The sequence below is a fragment of the Ipomoea triloba genome, chromosome 11 (genome assembly GCF_003576645.1).
Source record: "Ipomoea triloba cultivar NCNSP0323 chromosome 11, ASM357664v1".
Classification (NCBI taxonomy): domain Eukaryota; kingdom Viridiplantae; phylum Streptophyta; class Magnoliopsida; order Solanales; family Convolvulaceae; genus Ipomoea; species Ipomoea triloba.
In genome coordinates, this window is record NC_044926.1 from 3971615 (window position 1) to 3997454 (window position 25840).

General features: G+C 34.6%; 4 protein-coding genes and 1 non-coding gene across 10 annotated transcripts in view; 4 read left to right on the forward strand and 1 right to left on the reverse strand.

Moving 5' to 3' along the window:
• LOC116033987 (putative methyltransferase NSUN6) overlaps positions 1-5219 on the forward strand; it is a 7225-nt gene extending 2006 nt beyond the window's left edge. Inside the window, exons 4-13 of the mRNA XM_031276545.1 lie at positions 51-198; positions 440-577; positions 1094-1156; positions 1430-1551; positions 2338-2569; positions 2864-3075; positions 3773-3873; positions 4028-4109; positions 4524-4585; positions 4768-5219. Of these exons, the coding sequence (XP_031132405.1) occupies positions 51-198; positions 440-577; positions 1094-1156; positions 1430-1551; positions 2338-2569; positions 2864-3075; positions 3773-3873; positions 4028-4109; positions 4524-4585; positions 4768-4888 (1281 nt within the window). The 3' untranslated portion in view covers positions 4889-5219. The remainder of the gene's footprint in view (positions 1-50; positions 199-439; positions 578-1093; positions 1157-1429; positions 1552-2337; positions 2570-2863; positions 3076-3772; positions 3874-4027; positions 4110-4523; positions 4586-4767) is intronic.
• A 442-nt stretch (positions 5220-5661) lies between these two features.
• On the forward strand, positions 5662-5733 carry TRNAQ-UUG. The gene has a single exon. It is a non-coding gene; the product is annotated as a tRNA-Gln (tRNA).
• A 626-nt stretch (positions 5734-6359) lies between these two features.
• Positions 6360-8936, forward strand: LOC115997630 (protein transport protein SFT2-like). Its single transcript, XM_031237223.1, has 4 exons — positions 6360-6614; positions 7161-7428; positions 7579-7683; positions 8648-8936. Exons 1-4 carry the CDS (start codon positions 6424-6426, stop codon positions 8756-8758), a joined length of 675 nt encoding a protein of 224 aa, XP_031093083.1. The 5' UTR covers positions 6360-6423; the 3' UTR covers positions 8759-8936.
• A 1745-nt stretch (positions 8937-10681) lies between these two features.
• Positions 10682-17961, forward strand: LOC115997280 (zinc finger protein CONSTANS-LIKE 9-like). Of its 5 annotated transcripts, none has more exons than XM_031236809.1 (5): positions 10682-10818; positions 13941-14674; positions 15889-16113; positions 16695-16987; positions 17163-17961. In XM_031236809.1, exons 2-5 carry the CDS (start codon positions 14096-14098, stop codon positions 17290-17292), a joined length of 1227 nt encoding a protein of 408 aa, XP_031092669.1. In that variant the 5' UTR covers positions 10682-10818; positions 13941-14095; the 3' UTR covers positions 17293-17961. The 5 variants fall into 5 exon arrangements, with proteins under 5 accessions (XP_031092669.1, XP_031092670.1, XP_031092666.1 ...); XM_031236810.1 differs by lacking the exon at positions 10682-10818 and adding an exon at positions 11370-11509; XM_031236806.1 differs by lacking the exon at positions 10682-10818 and adding an exon at positions 12345-12492.
• Positions 17962-18351: 390 nt separating this feature from the next.
• Positions 18352-22494, reverse strand: LOC115997550 (RRP15-like protein). 2 transcript variants are annotated; one of them, XM_031237128.1, is made up of 10 exons: positions 22377-22494; positions 21362-21459; positions 20858-21208; positions 20068-20169; positions 19890-19971; positions 19748-19767; positions 19543-19603; positions 19073-19152; positions 18838-18945; positions 18352-18718 (listed from the first exon to the last, which is right to left on the reverse strand). In XM_031237128.1, the coding sequence occupies exons 2-10, from the start codon at positions 21422-21424 to the stop codon at positions 18653-18655; spliced, it is 933 nt and encodes a 310-aa protein (XP_031092988.1). In that variant the 5' UTR covers positions 21425-21459; positions 22377-22494; the 3' UTR covers positions 18352-18652. The 2 variants fall into 2 exon arrangements, with proteins under 2 accessions (XP_031092988.1, XP_031092987.1); XM_031237127.1 differs by having other exon boundaries at positions 20858-21459.
• Between the last annotated feature and the right edge of the window lie 3346 nt (positions 22495-25840).

Sequence of the window (25840 nt, forward strand, 5' to 3'; positions counted from 1 at the left end):
TTTTTTTTTTTTTTTTTTTTTTTTTTTCATTTTTTATGATCTGTTCACAGGTATTTGTGCCTGGTGTTTTGGCCTGCAGTGCTCATGTTGAGAAAGGGGATGTGGTTGCAGTTTCAGTTGCTGTGGAACAGCCTGGTCCTGAAGGTGGATGGGGTATTGGTATGACACGTGGAACTGTCTTACAAGGATCACCCACAGGTAAGAAAAACATGATTCTCATGTAGTGCCTCATTTTACAATAAAGGTTGCAGCACAGGATCTATGCCAACCTGATGCAAGTTAAGCTATAGGGGCACTTGTTGTTTCCCTCATTCATATCTTTGGATAGCTAGTCATCCTAAAATGCTCCAAAACTTCTTACTCTCTTTAGGAATGTTTGTTTGTCCCATCTGTTAATTGCTTCATGATTTATTTTCCTCTAAATGTTGTGTGGTTTCAGATCCTCTGTATTTTGAAAGGAATGGTCTCTATATTGGTCAAGGGACCACAATGTTGTCACGAGCTGGGATCTTTCGTGTGCCACAAGGAGTTGCTGTTGATATGCATAATAGAGTGTTTGAACTGCCCTCCTTCAATGGTATAGTTCCTTGTCTGTAGATATTATGATAGTGTCTTTAGAACTACTGCCATTTCTTTTGCTTCTTATCTTATGTACAATTATTACTTGAATTCTCTGATGATAGGTTTTATAGATTTCTTTTTCCTTGAAGTTATCATGGAGATAAAGAACAGTTTTCAGCTTCTTTTGTGTGTGTGTTTGTGGTTTATGATGGTATTTGGTGAATGAAAAACTTATTTATTTATTTTTGTGAAAATGCCAAAAACTGCATAGCCAAAAACAATAGTTGATAGTAATTGTTTTTATTCAATACAAAGATAAGTAGCTGCAGTTAGTAATACTCTGTCCTCTCTTAAATGATGACCTGTTCTTGAGGAAAAATGATAGTTTCATGTTCTTCAGATATCCCTAGTTATTATTTTCCCCTCTTTTTACCTATTGCCCCCTCCTTGTTATGGTTTTATAATGTGGATTACGACTTTTCTTTTACATATATCACAAATTAATTGGCAATTTTAAATGTCTGTCTTCCAGAGTTGCTCGAGGGAGAAATCTTTCTTCAAAACTTGCCAAGCATTATAGCTGCACATGCCTTGGGTATGCTTTATTGCATTATGTTGTTACTTTAACACATTGTTCTGCAAGTAAAAAAGAAAAAGTGACTGAAAATCTTGATCAAACACCAGGTTGGACATGAAATGCTGGAAAAACATTCCTCTATACCTGTTAAAATAGAACTAGCCAGCCTTTTCCTCCAAGAAAGTTTGATCCTTTTAATTTCTAATACATCCTGCCATCTTATTGTTCTCCCAAACAGTGATCTCTATCCTACTTACCATATGTTCCTTTTCCGCAAACCTGTTTCCTTAGATCCTCAACCAGGAGAGAGGATACTGGACATGTGTGCTGCTCCTGGAGGTAAAACAACTGCAATCGCAATTCTTATGAAGGACAAAGGGGAGATAGTTGCTGCTGATAGATCTCACAATAAGGTGCACCTTCTGAACTTGGCAGGTGATTGTAGTTGTTATTATCTGTACTATTACTATATTAAATGTGTTCCTATGTTCCTTGTGGCTGGATAGTTGGCCTTAGATTCATGAAAATGATGCACAACAAGAGCTCTTTATTATGGCTGGCATGATTCCGGCAAGGTTGCACAAAACTCTTTGATAGGAACAACTAAGCATAAATAGAGATATGAAATAGATTGATAGGCATTAGGAGTATCATATATTGTTTAGCAACAAAATCAAGAGAAGGAAGTGACTTTGTCTTTCACAAAGTGAACACTTTGTAAGTTAATTATAAATCAGTGTGAAGCATGTCTCAGACTAGTGGTACATCCAGTAGATGATGCTCAATACTATACCTGTCTTTGAAACCATTAGTTTCTTTTGGTTACTGACGTTCACAAATGAACACTGTTAATGTTGCTGAGTTGTGAGAAGCTTATGGTTGTTTCAGACACATAATGTGATGTAGGAAAAAAAAACAAGTCTTTTACTATTTTGGTTTGCTGGGGGGTGGGGTGGGATTGCAAATTGTTGCAAGAATGGAGATTATCCTTCTTTCAGATGCACACAACACACCAAAACCATTGATCTAAAAACCTATTTGAGGCTTAGGGTGTTTCAATGTTTGAGTTTCTTGTTCATCTAAGATTTTAATTCAACAAATGTGTCTTTCTTGCAGTAGGCACACAGTTTTATGCAATCATGTTACTAGAGAAACATATATCATCAATTCTTCTTCTTTGACTCTGAATGAAATTTCAGGTGCTTGATATCAAGAAATTGGCTGCTGAGATGGATTTGAATTGTATAACCACATATAAACTTGATGCACTAAAAGCTTGTCGGCGAACATGTGAAGATAGTGATTTGCCTATTCTGGACGTCAGTGATGAAGTTCAGAGTACTCCATCAGATCCACTAGGGTCGGGAATGGACAAAACCCAAGACACTAGTACAAATGGTTTGGATGCCGAGTTAATTTCGCAGACAAAATGTGAGTACTGCACTCATGTTATGAAGATTAGTAATTGTTCATTTTTACATTAGTGAATCATCTATATTTGCAAATGCAAACCGGCAATTTGATTCCAAGCTGCATGTTTTGGTCTTAAATCTTTTTGGATGCATCAGACCTCTCCCACACACACACACACACACACACACACATCATGTGTATCAGACTCTCAATGTGTACCCCTGTTTGGGCAAACAATTTTTTTTGTTCATGGACTCATGGTATTAGCAGAAATCATACACTCTTCCATGTCTCATTACCTGACTATTTCAGCTGAAAATGTGCAAACAAGAAGCAGTGGTTACACCAGCAAAGCTGAGTTACGGAAGAGTATTAGGAAAATGAGAAATGGGCCTGGAAGGAATCACTGCTCTGGTGGCAGGGTTGAAAAGTCTAAAGGATTTGCTCCAAATAGCTTTGATCGTGTTCTCCTTGATGCTCCTTGTTCAGCTCTAGGTTTGAGACCCAGACTGTTTGCTGGGGAGGTTAGCTACTTTTGTGATCTTTCTTGTTACAAACGCACTTCTGCCCATCTGAATAATTTATTCTGGTTGTTGGTAGAAACATATATAGACAAAAAAAACTTGCAGCACCATTCACTTCAAAATAATTTATTGTTGCCTCTAGCTTTGACGTAACATGTCTAATCCTCTCAATTAAAAAGGACACACTTCCAAGGGCATGAAGATAACCTCAGAACAATTCTCAAGTAAATGATTACTGTTTTACCTCCATCCCCAAGGTTTATTGTAATTCATGACGAGTAAATTTTCCCATGTCCTCTTTGTAGGGTTTTTTTTTTTTTGGTGAAATTAATTTATTAATTTATTTTTTAATAATAATAAATTTAAAAATGGCAATTAAGATGATTCAGTACCAGTTTTGAACTAAGTATAGGTTCTGTAGGATTTAGTACAGGTAATTGATTTTCACTAGGGTCCGTTTGTCACACAAGAAACGAAGAGAACTCTGGGCTATACTAGAAGTAATGGTACAATATGATATGGAATATAACTTAGCTTAGATTTTTTTTCTTTCTACATTTTATTTTTGGTTTTTATGCTGGCTGTCCAGTGCTTCATATAATCCTATGTTCTTGTTTTGTTTTCTTACTGGTAAAATACTTTTTTCTATTTACCATCATCTACTTCAAAGATTCCAAACTAGCTGCTGTCATATCAGGAAACTGTTGAATCATTGAGGAATCATGGCAAGTACCAGAGGCGAATGTTTGATCAGGCAGTTCAGCTTGTTCGCCCTGGTGGAGTTCTTGTGTATTCCACGTAAGTGTAGATGCATTTCCTAAAGAGTTATTTATAACTCAATATATTATGTAATATTCAGACTTGATTTTCCAAATTGTTGAATCAAAAGTCTGCTTATTTTATATGGCATAGAATAACTGCCAAATAAAACATTTTTTTTCCCAAACATCAGATGCACAATAAACCCTGGTGAGAATGAAGCATTGGTTAGATATGCATTGGATACATACAAGTTTCTCTCACTAGCAGAGCAGGTAAACATGACATCACTTTCTTGTCTTTCCATGTAAATGAACTGTGAGGATTTTATTCTTCTAGCCTTTGGAAATTAACTTAATGAGGGGTTGGAACCAATTGCCATTAATGTGTATTACCCTATTGTATTCTCACTCTTCAATCATCACAAGCACCTTAATTAGTCATCGTCAATAATCACGGCACATGTCATGCTATTGTACCCAAGCAAACTGACCAAGCCATCTTTTGTATCACGCAACATGAAATAATGATTTTTGTTAAAGGTTCATTCTCTACCGAAACTTTCGTCAATGTAGTTTTTACCTTTTATGAATTTTATGCCGTCTGATCAATTTTTCAACATTGAAGATTTGGAGAATCTAGTCTTAATTGGATTATTTGTGTTTTCTAATCGAGTTTCTTTCTCTCAGCATCCGAGAGTTGGAGGACCTGGTCTTACTGGTTGCTGCCAATTTCCCGATGGATATACTGAGTAAGCGTTTTTGTCCTTGGCACGTCATGCTGTATCAATATTGCAAATTTGAGACATTTGGATACTAAATGCAAAATTGGCATCTTGTTCACGTTAGCAGGAGATATAATTTGTATCTTTTCTAGGTTTATTTGATAATAACATGAATGATAAATGTCTCATTTATGGTTAAACTATTCCAGGGAATGGTTGAAGCCTGGAGAGGAAGACTTTGTTCAGAGATTTGACCCATCATCTCCCCTTGATACAATAGGGTTTTTCATTGCTAAGTTCAATGTTGGGTCCGAAAGCGACTCAGGTTAAATGCATAAACTACGCTCTCTGTGTCTTTAGCTAGGTATTGCAGCGACTAAAAGACTTTCTAATTTTAGACTTCTAAGTGTCATAGAAAATTTCCAAGTTATCTTTCTTTAAAATGTTTGTCTTTAGAGTTTCAAAATGACAATGGACCTTGTCAAGTTCAAAGCATTATACTTCATCATGTAACCTCCTATGATAGTTGAAGCTTGGGAACACGAAAGAACATTCTGAGCGCTGAGGCACGTTAGCAATAGTCCCTTTGTTGTAAAACTAGTCTCTTTTTTGCACAATTTGAAAGAAGCTAACGTATAACATTTGATTACGTTTTTTGCTATATTCTTGAAACCATGACTTATAAATCAGTGTTTTTTATGAGATATAATTTCATATAAATGTTTAAACTTTTTTTTTTTTTTATCGTAGGATATTAAATATTAGGCACGTGTCAATCATATAAAGAATTAAAATACAATAAGTTTTGAAGTATATCAAATGTTTAAAATCGTTTTAAAAAACTGTTTAAAATCTTAGTAATTAAATATTGAAATAGAAATTGAGTAATTATGGGGAATGCATATCGTTTGGTTTTATGTCAACCTCGCAATACAAACACATGGTGACATGCAATAATGTAGAAAGTGTGCCCTTTCCTTCAACATGGGTATTACGCATCGCCATTATCCCACTTGCTTTAATGCTAAGCAAAATGTGTTTGTACAGAGGGCTCTTAATAATTGAAAGTAATTTATAAGTTAATAACAAGATAAAAGACAAGTGGTTCTATGGTGTAGTGGTTAGCACTCTGGACTTTGAATCCAGCGACCTGGGTTCGACTCCCGGTAGGACCTTCCGTTTTTGTGCCAAAATGTGATGGTTCAAAAGTTTTGCGCCAAAACGTGATGGTTCAAAAGTTAAAATGATACGGGAACGGCACTAACGTGATGGTCCAAACTTTTATTTAAAAAATAAATAGTTATCATAACATAATAATAATGTCTTTTTTTCGGTCTTGAAGAAAACTTAGGCCGAGGACAAACGCTCTTCTTTCAAGTTATTAATATATTTTTTCAATAAAATCAAGTATAAATTATTTAATTATGTTATTTTTATGAGTTTAGACATCTATGATAAGTTCTTATAATTTGATAACATAATTATTGTTTTGCAAATTATTCAAATGGTGTTCTCTACCCTTGTTCTTTGACCGGCCTAACGAATCAGTTAAAACATGAAGGTTATTACACATGAGTCGAATTTTACTAGTACATACATCTATGGCGGGTGGATTCCCTCGTCCCAAAAAATATAAAAATAAGAAAATAAATTAAAAAAAGTCAAACAATATTCCATATTATTTCGTAAATTACAAGGATAACCTTCATTCTTTTGACAGTAACACAAACGTCCATCCTACTACGGTAGAATCAGATCCAAAATCTCCGACCGTACCTATGACACTGAGGAGCGCATACTACGATAGAAAAATTCCCAGAAAACGAAATTGGAATTAGTGATACAGAGAAGAAGAAGAAGAAGAAATGCAAAAGATAGCACAAACGTGGTTTACTGGAGGCCCCAGCGATAATCTCCAGGAAACGCCGCCGTCCCTACTAGCCGACTGGAACGCTTACGCCTCCTCACAGGACAATGGATCGCCGTCCAGTCTCGGCTTCGATCTCGAAGCTGCCGTTCAGACCGCCAACGACAAAGTCTCCGGGACTTTTGGCGTGTAAGCATCCGCACTAGTAATTATTCTCCAAAAAAAAAACAAAAAGTTCCATTCCTGAATCCTTGAATCGCAATACACATATTTGTTAATTTGATAATTTGAGGCTTAGGCTATTTTGTTGAAATCGATGTTATGCTAATGCATGTGTACCTGAACGTGCCATTATCGCGTATAATTTGAAGTGTTTACAAGTGATGATAATGTAGGATAACATTGTGAAGTTAATCTTTTCCGTTTGAACATTGAAAATTTGAAACTAGTCTCTGATGATTCACATTAAGAGGAATGTTTATGATCTGATAATGTTCATTGCAATTGTTGATTACTGTTTGATCGAAACTGGAATGGGAAAGAGCAATGGTGAAAAGGCACTCTCCTTTTGTAAATTCCTTCAAAATTTGCATAATCCTTTTACTACTTTCACTATTGAAATCAGATTCTGTGGGAAGCCTTATTATGCAGTCAAATCATTGCTGCTCTGAATTATTATTTACTTGAAATCATCAGTTTCTCATTTATTTGTTTATTTTTCCTTTCTGAGTATAGAGTATCAAAAAGAGTAAGAGATTTGCCTGGGAACCTCCAAACTGCAACAACCAATGTCCCTACGGGAAAGGCTCTGATGTACTTTGGTCTATTGCTTGCTGTTGGTGTGTTTTTTATCTTCATAGCAATCAGCATGTTCCTTCCTATCATGGTTCTAATGCCACAGAAGTTTGCTATATGCTTCACAATTGGTTGTATATTGATCATCAGCGCATTCTTTGCTCTAAGAGGTCCAAAAAATCAGCTTTCGCACATGTTATCAAAGGAGGTAAGCAAGCTATTACCCTTTAGATGCTTTTTCCCAATCACTTATGTGTAGCTCGCTTTTATCCTTATGAAAGTGTTTGAAAGTGTCATTTAGCTTTTCCATCTTATACACTTTTTAATGCCCACAGCCTTTTCTCCCTTTCCTTTTCAGAGGCTTCCTTTCACAGCTTGTTTTATTGGCAGCATGGGAGGGACAATTTATGTTTCCATGGTGTTGCACAGCTATATCCTTTGTGTGCTCTTCTCAGTGTTGCAGGTATTGATTTTCACTGTGCTTCATGATTTAGTAATGCCATCTTTTATTCTTATTTTCTTGTCATTTGTGGATACAATTTGTTTGGGGGTACATTTGAGGGGTTTGGAGATTGGACTTGTGACTCTAATTTAGTCAATAGTGAGCAAGAATTCGATCAGTTGTATAACCAATCAAAAAAAAAAAAAAAAAAAAAACTGATCACATACCTTTTACCTTTATAACGACCGAAAGTCCGAAACCAATCAAAGTAAGCATAACCAAATGTTGGTTTTAGTATAACAGTTATATTGGTTACTGACCGGCACTGCAAGTATAAGACTGAGTGATAATCAAAATACCAAAAAACTGATACAGTACTTTTTAAGAACTAATAAATGAGACCGACCGAAAATTGAATTTTTTTGTTCAATTCGGTGTTTATAACTAAAAGTTTGCTCACCCCTACATGCCACTAAACTATAGAGCATACACAAAAGTTATTAATTTGATTTTTTTCTGATCCCAATGAAGAAAAAGAAAATGTCTCATGAGGGGCCCACCAAAAAAAAACCCTCTTTCTGGAACATCCCCTCTCTCTCTCTTTCATCCACATTAGTTAAAAAATAAGAAAAAAAAAATCTCATTTGTGTCATTGTTGCCTTGTTGGGGATGCTTTAAGATCTTTGACATTATTTTTAATACTATGCAATCTTGTTTAGCACAAACTGAAGCATACTTTAGTTTGGCATTGCTGTTTGGATAGTTTTTCTGTCATGCAGTCACATCACTCTGTTTACTATTCATGAAGATACAACATTTTATGGGGATTCTGGAATTCAAGAATTTTGTATACAATATTTTTAGTAAAAACCTCTGAAATTTGCTTCTCTGATAAAATAGTTTTTGGATAGTTAGTAATCTAGCAAGCAGCAGAAAGCATTTTGTTGGCCCAATACTCTGATCTGTTCTGTTCAATACTTGCTAGGTACTCTCACTGTCATATTATGCCATCTCCTACTTCCCTGGAGGGTCATCCGGAATGAAATTCCTTTCTTCCACCCTTACGTCCTCAATTCTCAGATGTTTTGGAAGGTGACAGATGTACACTTTTGACATTTCCACAATTGGATGCTTTTTAGCCATGTTTTGCGGCTGTTCATCAATGCATGCCCACATCTGTTTCATTTTTATTTATTTGAACAAGAATTTTATACAGCTTTCATTTCTTCAACTCATTCATATTTTCATGGTTTAATTCCTAATGAAATTTTTTAACTGTACATCAAATTTATAATGATTTTTTTATTTAGAAATGTTGTCTTCATTATATAAGGTCGAAGATTGAATTTGTAATTTCTCAGAGAAGCAAGATCTAATGTCATTAAATTCCATCGCTCTACTTGGTCCTTTATCAATTCACAATGGCCTCGACATTGCAAATTATAGTGTTGCATGAATCATAACAAAAAGTACATGTTTAATATACTAAAAGTACATTATTCCTGTATTGAATATACATTATACAAAATTATGTACTTTCAATATTTAAATAATGTACTTTTTTTTTTAATATAATGTACATTTTGAATATACTAAAAGTATATTATTTGATAATATGGTTCACACAACTATGTAGACCACAATAATGATTGTTAGACATTGGTCTAGTCACTTAAGACTTGCTTTTTATAGTAAAGGGTTTGTTTTTTTCTACAAACATTGACAGCTTGGGTTGGACTTTCCTGTACTTAAAAGTATACAGTTTGATGTCGATTTTTGAAATTATATTAGCACGATTTATCTTGTCATGAACATGTAGAAGGTTCATGGGTTCCACAAAAAAAAAAAAAAAAAAAAAAAAACCTGAGTGGTTTAAAAATAAAAATAAATAAATCCACAAGTCAAGTCTTGAGATACATAGGTACTGTGGGAGACGAGTGTCACATTAATTGGCACTTTTTAGGGACCACTTGCTTCACATGCATATAGTTAATAGTCTCAAGAATAGTTGATGTAAAGTTCGAATATTCTGTTGCACAACAATATATTCTATGACAGAATTCTATTAGATTCAAAAATTTAACACTGAAGTACAGGAAATAACAAATATTGCCTCTTCTTCCTTGAGTATCAGAGCTCATTCTTAAACTATGTTGTCCCTATCTCATTGGGCCACCCGCATGTAAACATTGTCACAAGGCTTTGCCCTACTATTTATCGATTACTTGAAATATATATATTATATTTATTTTAAAAATTCAGTGAATTTTAAACATTTTAACCAAATTAACTAATAATCAATTTTTTTCAAAACTTAAAAATAATTAATCGACATAATCCGATTATGTGATTACCAAAATGAAATTAATTCAGTTAACAGTTAGCTAAAATTATTTGGATTGATTAGACAATCCTAAACTATTATGACTCTTCTATATCTGATAATTATATTTTTTGAAATGATAATTACATCTTTCAATATCTTATAATCATAAATTTTAATTATTTTTTAGTACTAAAAAAATTAGTTAAAATATATTATTATTTTTTTTTAGTACTACTGACTCTGTTACAATGTAGTATCTGTTCAGTTTATAAATAATTTTTGTTACACTAATCAAATTATTTTAGAATAAAAGGAATATTTTTTTTTTGAAAATGTGGAGTCATAGAAAAGATATAATGTATGGTCATTTTTTATTATAAAATGTTTTTTTTTTTACTTAATTTTACATCGTGACATTGTTTAAAAAATTAAAATTGGATGTGTTATTATGAAAAGAAATCATGTAACAATTAAAAAAAAACAATATTTTAATAAAAATTAAAAGACAAAAATATTTTCAGAATTCATTTTTCTTCCGTTCTTCGCCTCGTCTAGTCGTCGGCCGAACGGCCAATAACCGTTCCCGGCGATTTTGGCTGCTGGTAAAATTTCGGAAAGGTGAAAAACGTGCAGGATTACGTAAGCACGTGGTATTTTGGGAGGGGTAAAATCGTAAACGCACAACACAACCTTGATCATTTTTAAATCACTCCATGCTGCAGGTCTCATCATTTTCCAGTCAGCGTGTAGAGATCGACTGCCAGTCTGACACTGGAAGCTGCTAAAGTCTCAGTTTCTCTCCCGATTTCTTCATCACATTTTCACCAAAGGTATTCATATCTCAATCGCCGTTTCTGAGACGTTAAATCGATTAAAATCCGTATAATTACAGCAAAAATCAAAGGAATTTTACGATATGATGTCTTGTGATATGATATGATATCACGTATCATTCATATGATCATGTATTGTATTTTTCAAATGTTATATCTGTTTTCGTTGTTTATGTTTTCAAAAGGGAGATTTACGGTTTCAAACGAGCGTGAAATGCATAATTTTGAACGATAAACAATATAGTGTCGTGAGGTATTTGTATATATTTTTCTGAAATTTGAGTGTGAAGGGGATAATAATTTTTTATTTTTTTTTTAAGAAAGAGAGAGATTTGTCTTTTTATCGTTGGGTGGGGGAGGGGGGTGGGTGTGATGAAGGGACTCCAAATAGGGAAAAGCTCAACTTTTACTTTTCATGCAAAGGACAGTGTCATTCCCAGCTCATGCCTTCCTTTTATGGTGTTCCCTCTTCTGAGATCTTTATTGTCGCCTTATTATTACAGAGCATTATTATTGGTGTTATTAGGAGAATATATGGATAGATATAGAAAGATATAGGATTAATTATTATCTCAATTCTACATTTCAATTGCAAACACAAGAAGTGTGAATGAAACAGTGGGGGAGAGAGGTCTGATCTTTCTGTTTAGGGTTTCATTGTGAAGGTGAAAGCTGCTAAGAGATATGGGTATGTAATCTTCACTGTTAAATTAGGTGAGGGGAGGCTTTTTTTTTTTCTTTTTTTTTTTTTTTTGGGNATTTATTTTAAAAATTCAGTGAATTTTAAACATTTTAACCAAATTAACTAATAATCAATTTTTTTCAAAACTTAAAAATAATTAATCGACATAATCCGATTATGTGATTACCAAAATGAAATTAATTCAGTTAACAGTTAGCTAAAATTATTTGGATTGATTAGACAATCCTAAACTATTATGACTCTTCTATATCTGATAATTATATTTTTTGAAATGATAATTACATCTTTCAATATCTTATAATCATAAATTTTAATTATTTTTTAGTACTAAAAAAATTAGTTAAAATATATTATTATTTTTTTTTAGTACTACTGACTCTGTTACAATGTAGTATCTGTTCAGTTTATAAATAATTTTTGTTACACTAATCAAATTATTTTAGAATAAAAGGAATATTTTTTTTTTGAAAATGTGGAGTCATAGAAAAGATATAATGTATGGTCATTTTTTATTATAAAATGTTTTTTTTTTTACTTAATTTTACATCGTGACATTGTTTAAAAAATTAAAATTGGATGTGTTATTATGAAAAGAAATCATGTAACAATTAAAAAAAAACAATATTTTAATAAAAATTAAAAGACAAAAATATTTTCAGAATTCATTTTTCTTCCGTTCTTCGCCTCGTCTAGTCGTCGGCCGAACGGCCAATAACCGTTCCCGGCGATTTTGGCTGCTGGTAAAATTTCGGAAAGGTGAAAAACGTGCAGGATTACGTAAGCACGTGGTATTTTGGGAGGGGTAAAATCGTAAACGCACAACACAACCTTGATCATTTTTAAATCACTCCATGCTGCAGGTCTCATCATTTTCCAGTCAGCGTGTAGAGATCGACTGCCAGTCTGACACTGGAAGCTGCTAAAGTCTCAGTTTCTCTCCCGATTTCTTCATCACATTTTCACCAAAGGTATTCATATCTCAATCGCCGTTTCTGAGACGTTAAATCGATTAAAATCCGTATAATTACAGCAAAAATCAAAGGAATTTTACGATATGATGTCTTGTGATATGATATGATATCACGTATCATTCATATGATCATGTATTGTATTTTTCAAATGTTATATCTGTTTTCGTTGTTTATGTTTTCAAAAGGGAGATTTACGGTTTCAAACGAGCGTGAAATGCATAATTTTGAACGATAAACAATATAGTGTCGTGAGGTATTTGTATATATTTTTCTGAAATTTGAGTGTGAAGGGGATAATAATTTTTTATTTTTTTTTTAAGAAAGAGAGAGATTTGTCTTTTTATCGTTGGGTGGGGGAGGGGGGTGGGTGTGATGAAGGGACTCCAAATAGGGAAAAGCTCAACTTTTACTTTTCATGCAAAGGACAGTGTCATTCCCAGCTCATGCCTTCCTTTTATGGTGTTCCCTCTTCTGAGATCTTTATTGTCGCCTTATTATTACAGAGCATTATTATTGGTGTTATTAGGAGAATATATGGATAGATATAGAAAGATATAGGATTAATTATTATCTCAATTCTACATTTCAATTGCAAACACAAGAAGTGTGAATGAAACAGTGGGGGAGAGAGGTCTGATCTTTCTGTTTAGGGTTTCATTGTGAAGGTGAAAGCTGCTAAGAGATATGGGTATGTAATCTTCACTGTTAAATTAGGTGAGGGGAGGCTTTTTTTTTTTCTTTTTTTTTTTTTTTTTGGGATTTTAAAAAATATATATTTCTTCTTCTGTTCTGGGTTGGTTTCATTTGCACTTATGATTTGTTTGAGTTTGTTGAAAATTTACATTTCTTGAAGAATTCCAGAGCACAGTGTTCTTCAGATTGTTAGTGCCTAATCTTTGGACGTCTTTGAATCTTGTTTTATCAGAGACTTCTCAACTTTGATTGGATATATTTTTTTATTATTATGTTGTCACTAGATGACTGCGTTTCATGTCCTGCACCTTTCATTCTCTCTCTTGTTTGCACTTTAATGTGTTTTACTGGAGTCACTTTTAGTATTATTTTACTATGCTTGAAATGATTGATTTGATTAACTTGAAATTGCCCAAAATTCCAAAGATTGGACTTTTCAATATGAATTTTAGAACTTTTGATGGTCAGAAGAAGAAAATATGTTATTCCCTGTTTGTAGATTAGGATTGGCAGGAACAAACTGGTTGTGGTAATAAAATATTTCAGCTTTTGGTTCTCTGATTCTCTGAGAATCAAGTGCTCTTTGTTTTCTGAGTGAAATGGTTTCTTGTTATTCCTTAGATGTTAGGTGTCTCATATTCTTTCTACTTCTACCATTCTATCAAAACCTAACATTATATCTTCAAGATATAAAGTGTAAAACTGTAGAGCTCTGAGTTATTTCTCATTTGTATTGGTTTTTGGCAATGCAGTTATTGTCTTGAAGGAGGAAGTGTAGAATCATCTGAACTGTTATTTGTGTTTGATTGAGAAGTGACTTTAATTGGTTAAAAGTCAGTGTCATCTGAAGGTCTAAAAAGAGTAGAATTCGAGCTGGGTTTTGATCTTGGGAAATTGGTGCGGAGTAATGGGTTATTTATGCGACTTCTGTGGGGAGCAGCAATCAATGGTATATTGTCAATCTGATGCAGCTTGCTTATGTTTTTCCTGTGACTGCCGTGTCCATTCTGCAAATGCCCTTTCACAGCGCCATTCCAGGACACTTGTATGTGAAAGCTGCAATTCACAACCGGCTTTTGCTAGGTGTATTGAGGAAAGTGTATCTCTTTGTCAGAATTGTGATTGGGAAACACATGCTAGTTCTAGTACAAGCTCCGCCCATACTAGGCAACCGGTTAGTCATTATTTGGGCTGTCCTTCAGCTGCAGAACTGCCTTCACTCTGGTCTTTTCTCTTAGGTATCCCTGCGATCGGTGATTCCACTTGTGAGGGTGGAATGAGTTTAATGAGCTTAACAAATAATGATCCTAGGGATAGCCAAGGGTCTGAAGGAAAGAGTGCTCAAGATGTGTCCACTGTGGTTGAAGGAAGTGACTCGCGGAGTGTGGATAAATCCACCATTTGCACGGAATCTTCTAAGGCAACTCCACTTAACAAACTGGAGAATGTTGAACTGCTGACTGAATCCACCAATTCTACTTCAAAGGTAATTTAATTTAATTTTTTCCTTATAATACTTGAGGTTAGAAGGAAACGGTTGTAACATTATTGTGGAAATAATGGAAAACCCTTACCTAACCTTATCATAAACTTAGGTTTAGCCCATTATATAGCACATGATGTGCCTTTATAATCATGTGCATAAGTGTCAAAATGTGTACTATTCCATTGCTATTAATATAATAATGATAATCTTGCTTTTCTTTGGTTTCCCCCTCATTGTTGGGTGGTATTTATTCATCACCTGCCAAACTTTCAACCCATCAGTTTTAACATGGTATTAGAGCCTTATAACCCTAGAAAACTTCTTTTGCCGTTACCATTGCCAGAATCACTATTCTGTTTAGCAGAGTTACCATTCTGGTGACTTTGCCTGCCTTCTTTCAATATCAATATGCCGTGGTTATTTCTTCTAACATGTTCAGTTCTGACACTACCATGTTTAGAACCTAGAGTCATTGAGTTTCAAACGAGTGGAAAGTTGAAGTATAGGAAAACCCAAGCGTAAACCTATTCTAGCCTTAGGCTTAGCCCATTACACAACACATGATCGATATGTTCTTGCTTTCTTTAGTTTCTATGTATTACTTGCAAGTGGTGGCTACCACCGCCAAACCTTCAAACCCTCGATCTTAACAATGATATCTCAGAAATTGATGGTCTGATCATGCTGACCATTCTGAACTGATGTTGGTCTTACATGTGTTAGAGCCTATAGATTGTCTTCCATTTCACTTTAGTGTTTTTGCTCAATGCAGCGGTGATTTAAATGCATAATGCTTCTGTCATCTCTGGTAGCCATTTAGTTTATCACTCTTCAAACAAAAATTTGCATAGCTTTAAGACTGACTGAATGCTAGGCGCTTGCTGAGTGCAGTGCAGATTGAAGGGGACTATTTCAGGGAACACATAGAATGTTAATAGCAAGAGAATGAATATGAGGGAGTTAAAGGTAGAAGGCTCCTTATGCTGTTATATCTTATGCCATAAACAGATTATGTTGTTAGATTCGGGAATGTTGGGATTATCTACTTCTTCCCCTCTCTTCAGAAAAGAGGAGAGAGGAGGGGTTGATCTTCGACTGAAGTGGCACCATATTTCTGCTTCAAATGCATCTTTCTTGTCTTCCTTTTTTTTGTTTTTTTTTTTTAAACTCACTTCTTGAGAATAACTCTGGCTTCTTATATTGCTATCATTCAGGTTTGCTATTCTGGAACCAAAGGCCAAACTTTATATGAAGATGAACCTACCTATGGGGATATCAATATGGATGAACTTGATCTAAGTTTTGAGAATTATGAACAATTTACTGCATCTCTTGATAATTCAAATAAGCTTTTTAAGGATGAAGGTATTGATGACTTTTTTGGAACAAATAATGTGCCTGGTGCTGATAATGATTCTCAGGATGCAAATGATGTCGAGGTTGGTCTAATGCTGACCTCTTAAATCTAACTGATTATCTCTCCCTTGTTGCTACAAGCAAAAACTCCTTTGTTGATAAAATTCTTATAAAGCTCATACCCTTCAACACTTCCAAATTAAATAATCATTAAAAGTGAACTCCTTCGTGCCAAGATTTATTGTTCATGATGCAATCAACAATATTGACAATCTGTCGTATATTGTGCAAGTCATCTTTAGATTCACTTCCTCACAATATGTGAGGTTCCTCAACCTCACTCTACATGGATTATTTTTCTCTCCTGATTTATGCTTTCTTGGATTGTTTATTTTACAACCACTTATTGCGGATGCATGACTTAAAACTTCTATGTATGTATTTGTATACACACGTATTACTTAACTCATGGTACATTAAGCACTCGGCTTTTAACAGCCTTGCTTCGCTGTTCAGATAGTTTATGTTTGCATCATCTCTTGTTTTTTTGCTATTGTTTTGCACCTTCATGCATAATCAGAATACATTGATATTTGTTTCCATTGTCTGTGATTCCCGTCTTAATAGTGAGCGAGCATTTTAAGATGTTGATTACATGTGCCAGGGGTCATCAATCAATTGGATAAATACAATACAAGCGGAGCTCAGCAATGCTGCATTTGCAGATTCCACAACCAGCAAAACTGAATCTATAAACTGTTTTGCAAGACAAGATAAGTACGGCCTTTCATTGTCGAATCTCTCTGGAGAGAGCGCTGGACTTCAGCACTCTGGACTTTCGTCGATGTTCCTCATGGGAGAGTCACCATGGGGTACCTCAGGTCCTGAAAACTTATTGCCTTCAAGTAGTAGGAGTGACGCCATATTGCGCTACAAAGAGAAGAAGAAGATACGCAAGTAAGAACAGCAAATTTTTTCCTTAAATTTTTACCATGTCCTGAATTCCTTGAACTTGCATTGAATCCATCTCTCTAAAACATAGAAAAGTGTATTTATGCCTTCTGAAAAGCTATTGCTGAGATTGTAAAATCCTCCTTAATTTGACTCTGGCAAATTTCTTAAATTGTGACAGATTTGAAAAGAAAGTGAGGTATGCTTCGCGTAAGGCAAGAGCTGATGTTAGAAGGCGTGTGAAGGGAAGATTTGTCAAAGCGGGTGATGCTTATGATTACGACCCAAAATGCCAAACCAGAACCTACTGAGTAAATATTTCTCTGCATACGCTCTGGGAACAAAACAGTCCTTAAATTTCTTAGACTTGTTTTTGGCGCTTCTTGCAAATGGATAAATGATGAAAAAAATTATGGTGACTGCAGTATACTGAACAGAACAGAACATCCACATCAATGAATCAGATTCGGTAATTGCAGGAAAAAAAAAAAAGATGGTTGTATACTTCATTCAAAAATTAAACTTACCTACTTTAACAAGGATGGCTTTCTCCAAAAAAAAAAAAAACAAAAAACAAAAAAGAGTACTGCATTTGGGCTGAGGATTCTCATGCAGGGCTATCCTGCCTCCCATCTTCAACTCTAACTGGACAGAGTTTGCGCGCGATGTGATGCCCTGAAACATTCAGAAATGATTTCAGGTTCAAAGGATTAAAAGCTCTCTTGGAATGCTGTCCTGTGATCTATACTTTTACCCCTCTATGCAGTATGTAGTAGGAGTTAGGTGTTTCAATTGATTCTCAAGAAATCAATGGAGATGTAAATATTTTCCCAGTCTTTTGATTCACATTTAAGAGGGGTAAGAGCTTTGAAATAATACCCTCATATATATATATAAATATAAATATAAATATATTCTTCATTCAAACGATTGTAATACAACTGTTTGTAATAATCTGAGGTTTTCAATGCTTTGCCATTTATCTTTCTGTTTCAGATTCCAGGAATGGTTCATTAGGTTATAGTCTATTGGTTCACTATATGACATGACGTATTTTCATCTTTTGACATGGCATATAGTCAAACTGAAATTAGCTAACTGATTGGTTAATTTTGTCTGTACTAAATCTATCTTATCTGAGTAATTCTCACTTGCATATTTGATATTTGCAATTTCCTTCTATTTTCTCCATTGTCATTCTCATCCTCATTCCGCAAGCAAAACTATTAACTATTGACTCTTTGTGCTTCAGTAAGTTGAGAAAGTAATTATAAACAGATATTACATTATTGAGACACATTATGCGAGTAATTTACCACCTCTACCACAGTTTCCATGACAAGAATGGTGAAAACATTTTTTACACTTACTTGGCAGCTGGGAAAAACCTGTATTTTGATTATATAAATAAATAGAATACTAAGCATCCAAAGCTGAGTGGATTAATATTCTAGTTAATACAAAAGGGTAGGAGCAGTGTTTCTTTCAGAACAATTGGAGAGGGGTAGAGCTTTTGTCACTCCTATTCTGGAGCTGCTTCAACTTGGATACAACATGCCACCATCTCATAACCATAATTTCAAGAAGCAGCTTGGATACTTTCTACTGCAAAAAATATGCCTTGACAATTGCGTGGTCATTAGCTTGAAAGCAATCTAACATTGCAAAAATCTAATCGTCATCCGATGAAGAATCTGTATCTGCTGGCATCCCAGAGTCGTCTCCCAGAGCCGTATCCTGAATGCAGTAGTAGGTCAAAGATCATCCATCGTACAAGAAGCTAACGCCAAGAACAAAAGGAACTATTTTTGCATTATCTCTTGATTTCATGTTCGTTAGTAGCAAGAGGCTCTTACCGGCTTTTTATCCCAGTCTTTCAACTTTGGATTGGCTAACATGTAATTGTCACGTAATGGAGCCCACGCAGGGCCGTCTTTATCTCTTGACCCACCAGAAGTTCCAACCTGCATGCAATTAGAATATTTAGATTAAGCATAGTGAAAATTATGCTTTGTTCAGAAAAATTCTCAAAATAACTGGTCTTTCTTGTACTTGCAAATGTGAGAGAATATATCGAGAAAGTGGGGTGACCTTTTGAACAATACTAGTTGACTGGGATGATGTCTTGCCCAACTCAGAGAAGAAAGCCTCTTTCTTTCGCTTCTTTATTGCTAATAGGTCAAACGTAAAAAAGTAGCAGTTAGTACCAAATTGTGATCCAACCACCAAGCAATGGCAGTTAAGGAATAAATACTACTCTGTATAGTTCAATTCAGCGCAAGATGTTTATTAATATGCTACGTTAACTATATAATGTGTAGTCTGAAAGTTGAATGGTCTTTGAGATGTCTAAGATATAAATCCCAAGAAAAACACACTAATACCATTCTTTTTAACGAGCTCCTAAATCAACACCTCATTAACCTCCCTCGCAAGGCCGCAACACCACAACCTGGCAACTCTCATAATATATAGCTTACAAGTATCATCGCTATCTTTTCAGCAAGCTAACCAAGAAAAGAGAGATTTGAAACCGGAAATATTTAGTTATTTTCACTTACTTTTTTCATCTTTTGCCCTCGAGGGATTTAAACCTCTTTGAGCATGTTGCGCCTTGTTAACCTTTAAAAGGAGTAAGGGAAAAAAATTAATAATAAAAAATAAAAGCTTGAACTTTGTATAACATATTCAAAAAGCGACATCCAACAGAAAATGTATAATAACAAAATGTCACCCGAAAAGGTAGAACTTTGCATAACTACTTACAGCATTGAACAACTTGACCACTGAGATTCCAGCAATGCATATGGGCAACGCAGAAGCAAGTTAGTTTCACGTCCTAATAGCAAGCTTAATGAAGCAATTGTCGTTTATCATTAAATTCGAAGAAAAAAACCTAATACATTACCTCCTTTTGTAGCAATTCCTATTAGCAACTTTTCATGAGAGTCCAAATAATTAGCCGGTTTCACATGGCCCTTTTCTCCAATCTTGTACATGAATCAGAATAAAAAGCAACTTCAAATATTTAGAAATCAATGAGTTATTGAAGTATTTAAATATTATATAATGTCAGAAATACATACCAAGTGTTTCTCCTTCTTTGCCTCACCCTTCACTTTCCGTTCTGTTTCTTCTTCGGCAAGCTTCTCTGCTACAAGCTTCTTATGCGCTGATAACACAGGACCCTGAAAACAGCATCCACTTATCATTAAAGTTTCAACTTTCTATTTGTTAAAAAGCACTATACCCATGTCAAGTCGGATTGAAGCATAAATGCAGTTTAAAATCAACTTAAAAACTATTATCAGTAATCACTTATTCCCTTGACAACACTTACTTTATTCCATAGCAATATAAAATATAGAAGTTAGCTACTCTATATAGGATTATGGCAATAAATAATTATATAACAAGCATCCACACATCAACAAGATCACTCTTTTCATCCTAGCTATAGATAACTATGCAAGAAATCACTTCAAGGTTTATATAAAGGGTGAGTCTCCTATGAGGTTGTCTTAAGGATCCGTGTGACGGGTCGAATCAATATGAAAATGGAATACTTATGTTAGAAAATTTTAATACTAATCATAATAAATTGTTTGTTCCTTATAAAGGAAAATGTAATACTTTTAAGAAAAATATAATACTTTGAAATCAAAATCTAATATTTAAGGATTGAACAACTACTTATGAGAAAAAAGTATAATACAATTAATTGATTGTTACATTAGAGGAAAAATGTGAAATATAATATTAGGGGTTTGAAAGAGTTAGTACAAGGAAAATTATAATACTTATAAAAAACGCAACCAGTCTCATAGGACACAAATGAAGAAGAAGATGAAGTTCAACTGATTGACAGCTACTAACCAGCACATCATCAGAAGCAGAAGCAGTTTTCTTAAGGAGTTTCCTGAATGCCATTCTGAATGCCTTACATCCCTCCGTGAACTTGGTAATTCCTGGCTGAAGTTCCCCGCCTTCATCTTCAGATACTTCATCCTCTTCTCCACCATCTCCTTCCTCATCAAAAGAATCTTCTTCAAATTCATCCTGTTCACCATGTAACGGCGCTCCTCCCACCGCCTCATTGTCCTTATCATCTTCATCATCCTCATCTGAATTATTATCCTTTGCCCTCTTCTCAAACAGCTTCCTCATTTTCTTATCTATTTTAGGCTTCTTCTCATTAAACGGCACCGTTTTCTGCTTCTTCTTCGCTTTCCCGCTTCTCTCCACCTCATTGTCCTTATCATCTTCATCATCCTCATCTGAATTATAATCCCTTGCCCTCTTCTCAAACAGCTTCCTCATTTTCTTATCTATTTTAGGCTTCTTCTCATTAAACGGCACCATTTTCTGCTTCTTCTTCACTTTCCCGCTTCTCTTCTTGCTCCCCAGGGGCCCCCTTTTTATGCCCTTATGTACTTCTGTCATTGTCTCTATTTCTTCCCCTAAAAACTTTCTTTGCACTACAGAAAAAATGGAGATTACCACAATATTACAAGTTCAACTCTCACTAAAAGCGACTTATTAGCCTTCTTGGCTTAGTTTGAACTGATTAGCTATGAACAACATTAGCCGATTTCTAAGATCATAAGACGGGTTTATCCAATTGCACACTCTCGAATAATGATTGCAAGTTTCCTTATCAACCTCAACAAATGGAAATTTCAGTTGAAATCAAACCAAACCAAAACAATTTTTTTAAAAAAAATACAAATTTGGCCAAAGCAACTAGGGGTGAGTCGGTCAGTTTTCAGTTAATAAAGAAAAAAAAATGACCTTTGCATAACCGACCGAAATAACATATGCTCCTCGCATAACAGACAGATAGGTTATGATCGGTTATTTTTAACCAAACTTAATCACCTAACGGGATTTAATTTCTTAAAAAATTTAGTCTAAACTCAAATATTTAAACACTAAAAACATATTACTAGTTAAAACAGTCAATCACATACAAATTTCAAAATCAAATGCCCAAAGTTTCAATGTCCACACTCCAAATCACAGTCTTAAAACTTAAAAGTAAAGTTTATTAATTGTGAGGTACAATTTATTAAATCAGTATTTCAGCAAAAATTAAATCAGTATTTCAATATTTCAGAAAACCAGCAGTTTATTGATTGTGAAGCAATAAGTCAATTGTTGTCCAGAACTATAATCCTAGCATGATGGCGAACGGTGAAGTCGCATAGCACGTCCTAAGCGAAGTCTCGAATGGCAAAGTGGCAAACGGCGAACAGCACTACTTTTCTAGGGCTTTAGCCTAAGTGGAAAGGGAATTCTAGGGATTTAGCCCAAGTGAAAAGGGAATTCTAAGTGGCGAACAGCAGTACTTTTCAATGTGTAAACTTAACTCAACAATGGATTCAAATTAACTTACCGGAGTTGCGAACGCCGACCGGAGCAAAGAGGTTTAGCGGTGGAGGCAGCAGGCAGAGCGGCTTATGACAACCCTACTAAGCGATGGCGCTTTCTTGTAACATGCTGGCGTCTCGACGCCCTTACGAGGTTGTTGATGAGTTTCACGCGCTCGATCGGGCTTTGCCCAGCCCGTTAAAACATATTGGGCCTCGGGATTGAGCTCCTTTATCATGAAGCAATATTGGGCCTCCGCCCATTTTATAATTGTAGTTCACTATGTAGCATTGTAGCCTATCTTCTCTAAACTTCAATCATTATTGTGTGAACCATACTATCAAATAATGCACATTCAGTATAAAAATAATGTACATTATATTCAGGGGATGTACATTATTTGTGTACTGAATGTACATTATTTTTATAGTATAAAAATAATGTACATTCAGTACAAAAATAATGTACATTTAGTACATTAAAAATGTACATTTTATCATGGAGCTGTGTGGACCATGGTCCATACAATAATTTGCCCTCTAAACTTTTGTATTAGAAACAATTAGAAAAATAGTAATATTGGGTCAGGAGACTAAGCCCAAAACAATGCTACAAAGGGGGCCCAACTAATGTCTAATGAGGATCCTGATCAAGAGCCACTAGTTATATTGTGGACTAGGATTCACTATTATTGAAGATTCACTATTATTGTGGACTCCGATCAAAATTATGTTAGGGATGGCAATGTGCCCCGTCCCCGCCGGGGATCCCCGTTCCCGTCTGAAACGGGGACGGGGACGGGGAAATTTTTCGGGGATCGGGGACGGGGACGGGGACGGGGTCGGGGTTTCAGGGACGGGGACGGGGAGTATACTCCCCGCCCCGCCCCGCCCCGTTGCCATCCCTAATTATGTACATACAGTTAACCTATTATATGTTTTTAACTAATGAATGATGTAGGTATGTAGCCAAACACCTTGTGATCAGATGACATGTAATGACTCTTACTTTCTCATATGGGAGGTCATGAGATCAAGCAGGCGTTGTTGACTCTTTGAGCTTCAATAGGTTGAAAAAGTATGTATGAACATATACTACAACGTAATAGAGTCAATAGCATCAAAAAATAAAACTAATAGATAAATTATATATATTTAGTTATAACTAAATGTACATAATTTGTCTCAAGGTTCATAATGTACGTGATAAATTTTGGTCTACAATATCATTTGGAATACATAGGGATGTTAACGAACCGAACATAAACGAACGGAGGCTGTTCGTGTTCGTTTGTTAAGGATTTTAGGGTGTTCGTGTTCGTGTTCGTTTGTTAAGGTTTTTGAAAATCCTGTTCGTGTTCGTTTGTTAAGCGTTCGTTAGTGTTTGTTAACGTTCGCGAACATGTTCACGAACGTGTTCGCAAACGTTAACAAACACGTTCACAAACATGTTCATTTACGTTCGTGAGCACTTAATAACCAAATACCTGCACATGTTCATGAACACAATTTGTTCGCGAACAATAAATAATCTGCATTCACATCTTCACGAACAATTTTATATATATATAAACATGTTCGCGAACATTATTAAACGAACACTAAACGAGCTTGTTCGCGAACACTACTAAACGAACACAAACGAGCTTGTTCACGAACATTACTAAATGAACACAAACGAGTTTGTTCGCGAACATTTAGCAAACGAGCTTACCACTATTCAGACTCTGTTCGTTTATTAATCGAGCTCTAAATTTTGTTTGTTAATGTTCGTTTACCTTAATAAACGAACATAAACGAACGCTTACCGAGCTCGAACACGAGTAGTTTGTCGAAAGCTCTGTTCACTAACAACCCTAGCGATACAACATACGGAGTAGATATTTTTTTTTATACACCAAAATAAGATAGATGAAAATTTATAATAATCTAGACTGAGCAACAATAATTAAATTGACAAAAAAGAAAATTAAAAAAGAAATTGACACTTTCTGAGAGTGACTCTAGAATTTAAAGTATAACATGAATATTTTTATTGAAACTCACAATTCAATTAACACAAAAATTAACTTCTATAGTTCGTGTAGGCAGCTTAGTTTGTTATAAAGGTGAAGTTTAAGAACAATCACTCAGTATTGAGTCTCACCAAACCAGTATGGAAGTAACTTTTTAAAGTGGAGGGCTTATTGTACGCAATAAACAAATGTCTAATATTTGTGTTCAACTAAATTATCATAATTTATAATCTTTTAGATGTTCTGTTGGATTGAAGCGTGTGAACTTTAGGTTAAAATCTGGGGATTCAACCTTTTTTAAGAACAACAGTTAACTTCTATATGTCTTTATCCTACACCGGTACATCTGATTGCCTCCAAACAATTTTGTTATAATTGTTACATAAAACCTCTCCCCATTGTTGGCAATGATGAATGAACTAAGATACGTGTCAATTGATCTGAGTAGTCATTTACACCGGGACCCACCTAATTATATATAAATAGTGCCTCTTATATATATATCAAAAAAATAAAGGTTTTAAATTCTCATTATATAATTCACTATATTTTCAACCTTCTAGTGAAGTGGCAATCATGCATTTACTAGTTCAATCAATCATTCACCATCAATTATTTGCTCTTGTGATTCCATATTTAAATGATGATTAAGTGAGGAATATTAAGATTCTGACATAATTGAAAAATTCTTATTGTTGTTAAGATATACACATGAAAAATCACAATTTTCTATTGTTTGGCATTTGAATAATGTGATAATTTTTCATAGTTCAATGAACTTGGACTGACTTTATTAAAGTGGAAAGGTCACTATGCTGATATCGTCTAATTTTATGTTATTTGACTACGTACTTGGTCTTATAAATAACATACAATATAACTCTATGATATTGACTTTTCATTATTCTTTAGTGATTAAATATTGTTCATATCTTCTAAAAAAAAAATATTGTTCATATATAAATGAAACTGATTTGAATGTGTTTTCTCTGCCCCTGGATTTAGACTAAAGTTTTAATAAAATTGGTAATAATAAATTAAAATTTTGGAATTATATAAATAGTAACTGATATGAAAAAAATTCAGATGATACGTTTAACGTCCTAACTCAATTCAAGTGCACGATATAACCTAAATGGTTAAACCAAATCATATTAAAGGCAACGTGGCAGGCTACTAGAGTTAGCCTAACTTATAAGACTTGACTCATGAAAACGATATAGGGCATTCGTTCAAGAATTGTTACTATTTTTTAGTGTACCTAGCTAGGATTTTTATCATCGAAAACAATGACTAATCTTTTTGTTGAATTTCAAGAATACTATGAGAATTTCAAATGCAGTATATATTACTAGCATAATCTATTATAATAGAGACAATCTTGTCAAACACGTGTCTGTCATGCCGAGCTCCCGGCAGTCCCATTCTTACCTCTATAATACCACATTTATGATAGTAAAGAGAGACTTTTAACT